A 9,129-nucleotide genomic window follows, 5' to 3' on the forward strand; every position below is an offset into this window, starting at 1 on the left:
GTGTCCTACCAAGTTAATATTATAAGATAACAATGCATGCATGCATTATTCTCCTCCCACTTTGATCAAGGTACACAATAATGTCCGTATACGGGTAAATTTTCGCTAGAAGCGTGACGCACATCATATTTAACGGTAACACGTGACGGACGTTTGATCACGCTTCATCCTCATTTCAAGCTCCAACTTCACTGAAATTCAAACTCTTCGGCTGAGTATGAGGTCGCAAACCTTAAACTGACACCCTCAGCAGGTTACACACCTTGATTCAAGTCACCCTCCCCTCGTATGGTGAGATGGACTTTAGTTTGAAGTTTAGGTCAGCCTTATAAAGTTGACCCCCGCCCCCCTCCGATCTTCTGCCAACCACCACCAATGGCTTTTACGTAAACCTCCCCCGAAGAATCACTTCCGCTTCTGTTCTTTTTCGAACACAAGTTTACTCGAAAAACAATAATTAAAAAAACAAAACATCCGATGGGCATGTTTGTGCGTTTTTACTGCGTGGCAGCAATGGAATAAAACCGAAAAGCAAGTAAGTTGTACGTATGTATAACATACACATAACAGAACATACTGTGTCTTTAAATCATAGCACAGTTTTCTCGGGATTTGTTTTAGGTAAACTTCGTTAATAGAAGCAAATGTGACTTGACATGGCCAGACAAGGAAAAAAAGCGATCACGAACATGACCCCATAATCTACCTTGATCTAGCAAAAAAAAGGGGGAAAACAAAGAAATAGGCGGGAAATGTATTTACATCGGTCGACGCATACATCTATAAGTCATCGTTGCCATGTTGCCATTCCGATGCAGAACATATAAAAATAAATCTAAAATCATATGCCATAGAGAAGCCAAAGCACCCGCCGCGGTAGCTCCATGGCTACACGGTGCGAATTTGGCCTGCGAATTTGCAGCTGCGGCGCCGCTCGTGCGGCAAAACGATCTATTTTCAATGGTTCGACAAGTTGCCAAATGTCAAGCGGCGTTCAGAGAAGTTCGATTGTTCCAAGCATTTGGCAATTTTCCACAACACCGGCTAGGTTGTTTTGCCGCACAAGCGGCGCCGCAGCTGCGAATTTTCAGGGGCAATTAGCACCATGTAGAACGAGCTTAAAGGGTCCATGCCGACAAAATACAAGTTTGGGTCATTCGGAAGACTGCCTCGTTAGAATCCTACTGACACCACTGTTAACGTAAACTTCGCTCAAATAAGCCATATGAATAGAAGAAAAGAGAATGGCCATGCGACTCACTCGCTTATTTCCTGCACTGAAACATATGACGTCAAATGCACAGCCGTGAGATTGGCTGAGGTCTCCAAAAGAAAACGCAAGTTAGGCAGGGCTGACAAGCTTGCAAAACGAGGTATTTTCGCTTGCATGTCATGCATATTCATTTTATAGCAGTAAGAATAAAGGGGTAAACAATGGAAGTTACGAAAGTACACGTAAACATTGCAGTACCAGTGAGCACTGCTATTGGTACTGCGCGCAGTATGCTTGTTATAGCTGCACATCAGTGCGGCGCTTTGGGGTTGTCTCACACGACACTGGCCGATTGGCGTAAGCGACATTGTCTTACGTGACGCTGTTTGTCGAGCGTACCCCATGTTTCACGAAACGATTACTACCTACCGTAACAAAAACAAACCAGCTGCAAATACGGTCAAAAGCAAAGCAAAGGTGGGCATAGGTCCGGCGCAGTATGGTGGCGCCGTCTAGGAGGACTGGCAACCGCATGGAGCGTTTTGCTGCGTCTGGCGTCCGTCGGCGTCTCCTAGCGGCGACGTGAAACAGACGTTGGAGAGGTCCAAATCAAGAAAAAAAAAGAGCCAATATGAGCAATTAGGCAGTTTTTAGCTAACAAAGCAATCTGGAAGATGTTGGTGGAATAAATTGTGCTCTCCAACGTTTTTCGCGTCGCCACCAGGAGACGCCGACGGCTGCCACACGAGGAGCGGCAGTCTGCTGGAGACTAAACAGCGCACTAGCGTTCGCTCGAAGACCTGTCCTTATTAGGTCATCGCAGATATCCTGAAACACACAATTTGGCGGGAGAATCAAAATTTGAAGCTAAATTGATTAATTTCTCAGTAAATAAAGCATCGTTTGCTGCCGGACAAGCGCTGGGGGCACTATAAAGCACCAACTCTTTAAAAAAAAACAATTTTTGTGTTTTGTCTCTGTGGCCCCGGGTTCGATCCCTGCCGCGGTGGCCGCTTTTCAGGTGGAGCCAGAAAGCATAAACGCCCGTGTGTCGAGATCTCGGCGCACGTTAAATATTCATAGGTGGTCAAAATAAATCCGGAGCCCTCCACTACGGTGCACCTCGTAGCCCCGGTGTAGCTGGGCGCCTAAAACACCGCAATCGATCAGAGAAGCCAAAGTACTTGCAAAAAATTCCCCCGCATTTCCCCGAGGGGGAGAATGTGAAAGTGCGAATGCACGGTTGTCGGCCCGCTTGCGGCGCTTGCGCTCGGCCCCCGCAGCCCACCGCCTCGCCGCCTTCTCTTCCATCTCTTCCATCGGGTTTGTAGTATCACGTGTACACCACGCAGTTATCAAGCCGCTATAACGCCGCTGAGTCGCCAACGCACGCCGCTGACGACGTAGTTTGAATGCGTTAAAGATATAAGGCGCGTTACTAACACTGATATCAGCGTCGCGTCCGTGGCTTAGTCGGTAGAGCGTCGCGCTGCGGCCCCAAAGTCCTCGGATCGAAACCTGGCGCCGGATGCTGTTTTTTTTTATATATATATAGAGGAGGACTGCGGACGCCGCCGCCGACGCCGCCGCCGCCGCCGCCGGCGGTGGAAGGTTTGGGGTCGCTTATAAAGTGCATTCGCACTTAAAAGTCGTGGCGGTCTTTCCACTGGTCGAACGCTTTGCAGCCATTATCAAGAGAAAATGGCTGGCCAGGACAGACTGCCCGCAGTCTCGCGTTCCTTCACCTGGGTCAGGCACATATGGCGGGAAAGATCCATCCAAAGGCGATCGAAGTGTTTTTTAAGTGCAATGCACTTTATTGGTCTCCTCGATTTGGCTACACTTTCTGTACCAGTTCAGGCGGTGCAGCACTCGCGCACTCGATTTACCAGTGCAGCTTGCGCCACCTGCACTTCGGCCCTCGATTTGACGCCGTGCTGCACCAGTTCTTCTACACTTCTGCACTAGCCCCTGTGCGAGTTCTCGTCTCGTGCAAGGTGTAGCGTGCGAAAGAACTGGCGCTGCACTTGCACGGCACTTTTGTGAACTAGTGCAGAAAGTGTAGCCGAATCGAGGAGACCATATAAGCGACCCCAAACCTTCCACCGCCGGCGCCGTCCGTCCGCAGTCCTCCTATCCCCTAGCAACGGCGTGGAGCGGAGAGGAGCGTCGGTAGCAACGGCGCAGTGACGTCACTCACCACGTGACGACACGCCCCTCACCGCTCCTCGCGGCGCGACGGCGTGCGCCGCGCGCGTCCCTCTCCCTTCCCCGCGCCGTGACGTCACATACTCCACCTCCTCTCCCCGGCAGCTGCCGTGCGCCGCTGTGTGTCACTCTCCCTCCCCGCGCCGTGACGTCACGCACCCGCACCTCCTCTCCCCTCGCTCGGCTGCAGCTGCCGTGCGCCGCTGTCCCTCTCCCCTTGCGCTCGCCTCCTCTCACAGCCACCTGGCTCGGCGCGCTCGGCGCGGCGTACCCCCCGCCCCGAGCGCGAACAGAGTCGGCCCCTGGCGGCGGCGGGACGAACCGCTCCTAGTGTGGATGGCGCTCTCGCATCGTCTGCTTTTTCACGTTGCGTGCGGCGCAAGACGCGTGCTGCACGCGACAAAACAACCAATATGTGTGCTCGTTTTGCAGTAAGCAATGACATAGTTACTTCTGCTTGCGCATTTCCTCTAGAAACGCAATAATCAGCGGCCGTTGAGGGTTAATGCGCTGGTTTAATTCCACGAAACATCTTCGCCGTGGTCACCGCTTGAGTGTGAACATTGCTTCCACACATTGCACTTTTTCTATTGCTGAGTACAGTCGTCTGCCGTTTCGGGAACGTCGAAGGGTGCTTTTTGAAGGTGGCGTGGTGATTATTTAAAGGATAAAAGTTTAGTACGCGAAACGGGTAAGAAGCGACAAGACCTGTGCATACGCGTGCAAATTCCACACCCTTGTAAAACTGCGCTGTGTCCTTATAGAAAGAAGAAACAAACAAAAACATTTACACTGCACACGACCCCTGAGCTATCGCCCATACAACACCGGACACGTATTTTACACCAGCAAGCGCCTGTGTGATCGTGTCCTTCCCGTATATTTCTAAAATGAATACCATTTTCGGACAGTCGTTGTTTACACTGAGGAGGAGGTTTAAAATTTATTCAACTGTATCGAGTTGCTAATTTTACGTATTATTTAAAATACGTTTCTATGGATGCGCAAGAGTATTTAGGGGGAATTTTTCGGTAAAATTAAGCAGTTGTGAGTTTGCGTCTGTCATGTGGGATTTCGTGTGTCATTTTCATATATATCATTTTCAAATCCGACATGAATTACCTTGTCCAGAAACGTGTCTCACTCAGCATAACCAAATGCCTAATATGGTCACGTCTTAACCTCTTAAGGTGGACCTAAGTTTAAAGAAAGAGGAGAAAACGTGTAATATAATGCACGTTGTTGCCCACATGTGTGAGGGGTGTGTGCCTTGACTCGCTGATTTTTTTTTTATTTATTCCCACAATGCTTGCTTTCAATACATTTTTGAAAAAGGCGAGCCACAATTCCTGGACAATCTCGGACCAAAGGGTTTTCAAATTCAAATTAATTTTGAAAATACGTGTTAAAGTACTGCTTTTTCACCGCTACAGAACACAACGCCTAGTGTAGTTTCGATTGTAAGCAATACTGATAACCATAGTTTGGCTTTTCGCGTTACATGCGTTCTCTTCTCTCTGCTCTTGCAACGTTAACAGGACCCCCCCCCCCCCCCCCCCCCGCCCCCCTCTTCCCGAAAAAAAAAAGGAAATGCACAGAATTTCATTTTTAACCAATCCTCAAGAATTAAACGCCATGACAAAGGCGATATTCAGTTTACAAAACAAAATAGTTACCGGGAACCCGTTGCGCTGATTCGCAACGAAAAATAAAAAGGAAATGTTTTACTACATCTGCAACAGCGCAACTTCGATCATTTATTGCCATCTTTAGGGTTCGTAAGCGACCTTATACGCAAGAATGCAAACACATGTCGCTGTTGCAGGCACCTGTTAGATTTTAAAAGGAACGCAAATGGTCAACAGAGCAGCCGTAACAGAAAATTTGTGCTCACTGTGAGGTCCCAGAAGCTTGGTTTGCACACTGTAAACCTGCTTGTCACTTTGCTAAAACCTAGCTAAACATATGAGATGTTGATTGTACTGCGTGCGTTGACAATTCAATTCGCAAGTTCACTTGCGACGAAAGCCGTAAATAAGTGATCTGAAACCGTTATTCATCAAACCTTCCTTTAGAGTCGCTAAAATTTAATTTAAAAGACCCGTTAGAGCGGTTACATTTATATCTCTGCGCTGATCAAAATTCAGTAATTTTATGTTGCCTTTTGAACACACAAAAAATATCGTAAGCTCTTAGAAAGAATATCGGGGCAGTTGAGTAGTGTTACCATTTCAGGGCATCCCACAAATGCAAGAATGCGTCATGCTACCAGTGAAAGCGATTGAGATTGCCGTTGTAAACTGAATTTCAGAGATCGAGGATTCCTAATTTGTTTCTATTTATGCTTTTATTGAAGGCTCAAAGCCATAGTCTGGAAAGATCGAGGTTGCTACGAGCCACAGCGTACAAGTTCATTGTCACAATTACGGCAATTCTGAGATTCCCGATGAGCCGTCGCTTTTTTTGGCGTAGTAATGAAAACTGACTGCCGCTTCCATGCTATACATTGAACGTTGAGGAACCGAACTACAGCATACCACTCTTGTTTGCACCTTTCGTGCGCACATACTGCGAGAAAAAAGCACGAAGCGCGCCCACAGTGTGCATTCTTACGGGCCGCTCAGCGGAGCATCCACACTAGCAGCGCGACGGTGTCGCCACCTACATGTCGAGCTCGCGGCGAATATATGCAGCGATAAACCGCCAGACCTCCGTGGGTCGGCTCGCGCGCGCTCTCTCGCTACAGTCTCCTGCTCGCTCTGCTCCAGTTTAGACCGTTCGCTGGCTGGGCGCCTCTCAAGGCGATGTCAGAATTACTACGCCGTGTACTCTCGGCGCAAGAAATGCATTCGCACTTCCTCACGATTCCCTTCGGGGAGGTGGGGGCAATTTTTTTTTATTAGAAACTCGCCTGCTTGATTACGAAGTAGCCAGACGAGGTTGTCGGCGGCACAATGAAGCTCTGATTGTGCAGTTTGTTCCGCAACCACCCCATGCGGAACCTTGGACGGTAGTCAAGTGATCGTATTGTTTACGCTATAGGTTGTATTGTTTACGCTATAGATAAGAGACACTTGGCCGAGTTTGATATAACCCTGATAAACAGTCGCAAACGGTTGGGAAAGTTCCTAAAAGCGCTGAAGTAACCATAGCCTGAGTGAGCATCGTCCATTTGGCTCCGCGGATGAAACCAGCCTATTGAGCGCAGCTGGAGGGAGAGGAGGCGACGCTCTGTCTGGGCAGGAACTGTACTTTCAGTCCGTCCACTGGCCTCAGCACCAGCGCCCACGTGAGTCGAATGGTGTCGCGATGTTCGGGGCTGTGCAGCCGGAAGTGACGTAGCACTGTCGATACGACCACCTTCTCCTCTTGCAAGGCGAACCGTTGCCCTGTGCGTAAGATTTCACAGTAATAACGGGGAAGGGGAGAGGGGGGAGACGAGAAAACACAATTAGAATGTGGAAGGTATACGATGAAAAAAAATACTTAGCGTCAATTAAAATTGTAGCCACCTAGGATCCAATTTTAAAGCTAGGTTCAAGCGAGGTGTGTGGCTTTATATAATCAAGGAACATATATATTTGGGAGTGTGGATAAATGAAGGGGAGAACTACTTAAGAACTCACAAGGAGCAACTTAAGGGTAAGGGAAAGCGCAACGCAGCTATAATGAAGCATAGAGCTCTGTGAGGATGTAACAAATATGAAGTAATGAGATGAACGTGGAAGGGAATAATGGTTCCTCGCCTCACACCTGCGAATGCAGTACTCTGCTTAACATCACACGCTCTATCACATCTTGAAGTGAACTAGAGAACGGTACGCCGTTTGGCCTTAGAAGCGCATGGTAAAACAACTAACGAAGCAGTAAAGGAAGATATGGGCTGGGCGTCGTTTCAAGTTCGAGAAGCTCAGAGTAAAATATCTTTTGATGGGAGGGTGAGAGCAATGAATCAATGTAGGTGGACAGCTACAGTTTTTTGGTACCTATACATTACGAGCGTGGACACGCAGTGGTTAAGGAAGAATAGAAGGCTAACGATAAAACACGGAAAGAGCACTGGAGAATCAGACAGCCAAGGTAGCCAAGAAAGAAGCAAGACAGATATAAACAAATAAGTGGAGAGAAAAAATGGAAGCTAAATCGTCGTTAGAGATGTACAGTGCAGAGAAATTAGAAATCAGAAGGGAAAATTTCTACGATAATTCCAAGGCAAGTGCTTTGCTTTTTCAGGCTAGGGCAGGTTGCTTGAGAACTAAGAGCTTTGTGAAGAAGTATACACAAAATGATGGGGTATGCACGGTTTGCGGAAAATAAATAGGAACTATGCGGCACATAGTGTTGGAATGTCAGTGCATCCATCCAAATCTACATGAGGGAAATATTTGGCTTCCAGAAGCCCTAGGATTTAACGGTAGCACAGAGGGAGTTAAACTTCAAGACTGTCGAGGCGAATAAAAGAAGATTATAATGCTGGTGGACGAAAGCAGAGGGGAATATTGCCTAGGACAGATACCACCTGTAACAGAAAAAATTATATTGTGCCTGACCTTTGAGACTATTTCGTCGGATGTCGCTACCTACTGTCGCTATTCTGGCTTACCGGCCACAATAGCGATAGCAGGTAGCGACATCTAACCGCTAACGGTGTGCTAAAACGTGTCCTACCGTTTTTAGCGGTAAACGGAAACTCCGGCTTTCGGTAAACGGTAACGTAATCACGGTAACAATTTACTAAAACTCCCTAGTACCCGCAGCTCGACGTACGAACAGATGACGCTGGCAGCCGCGGCGGTAGTTTTTATGATGTAGGCGAAAAGCAAAAACGCCCGTGTGTGCGAGGTATCTGCGCACGTTAAAGATCCGCAGGTTCCCAGGCGGACAAAATTAGTCCGGAGCCCTCCACTACGGCACGCCTCATCGCCTGTGCAGCGTGAGCGCGTTAAACCGCACAATCAATCAATCAATCAATCAATCAATCAATCAATCAATCAATCAATCAATCAATCAATCAATCAATCAATCAATCAATCAATCAATCAATCAATCAATCAATCAATCAATCAAGCAAGCAAGTATGACATTGCCTGGTTTGTAAGGCTCAACCTGTAAGTTGTCTATTGTAAGGCCCAAACAAAATACGCTAGGTCTAGCGTAATGTTTTGAGATCTAACGTCGCCAGCCGCAACCCATTGCAAAAAGCACTTACTCAACGTACTTTAGCGAGCACGCTTTGACGTGAAAGAGAAACGCTAGGCCTAAGCTCTAGCGCATACTCCACATTTCTATTAGTATTATTCCAGCGAAGTGACGCATCAGCCAACTGGGCATGCAAATACGTACCGATGCAGTTCCGTGGTCCCGCCGAGAAAGGTATGTACGCGTAGGGGGGCCGCCCAACGGAGTTCTCTGGCAGGAAGCGGTCGGGGCGGAACTCCTCAGGCTGCGGGAAGAACCGGGGGTCTCGGTGCAAGGCGTACGGCATCGTCACCATGGTAGCGCCGCGAGGTATCCGGTGGCCCACTGCCACAGATTGGGATAGCAAGAAAGCGCAAATAGATATAGCGGAGAGAGATTCGGGCTTAACGGAGCAAGTCTGGACACGCTTAACAGACTCCGTTTCACTGGTTGGACCTTTACTGCCTGCTAAATTGGCGATTTACTTTAAATATTGGAATACGTTCGATTTCAGGCAACAGTCTTCCAAC

The 9,129-nt window shown here is 48.1% G+C and overlaps 1 protein-coding gene across 1 annotated transcript; it reads right to left on the reverse strand.

The window, feature by feature from the left end:
• Positions 1 to 5,020: 5,020 nt before the first annotated feature.
• LOC144166283 (cytochrome P450 4c3-like) lies at positions 5,021 to 8,938 on the reverse strand. Its single transcript, XM_077695822.1, has 2 exons — positions 8,765 to 8,938; positions 5,021 to 6,810 (listed from the first exon to the last, which is right to left on the reverse strand). The coding sequence occupies exons 1-2, from the start codon at positions 8,913 to 8,915 to the stop codon at positions 6,617 to 6,619; spliced, it is 345 nt and encodes a 114-aa protein (XP_077551948.1). The 5' UTR covers positions 8,916 to 8,938; the 3' UTR covers positions 5,021 to 6,616.
• Positions 8,939 to 9,129: the final 191 nt, after the last annotated feature.

This window comes from Haemaphysalis longicornis, unplaced genomic scaffold, assembly GCF_048455015.1.
Source record: "Haemaphysalis longicornis isolate Haplotype H1 unplaced genomic scaffold, Haemaphysalis longicornis Haplotype H1 scaffold_1640, whole genome shotgun sequence".
In the NCBI taxonomy this organism is placed as follows: domain Eukaryota; kingdom Metazoa; phylum Arthropoda; class Arachnida; order Ixodida; family Ixodidae; genus Haemaphysalis; species Haemaphysalis longicornis.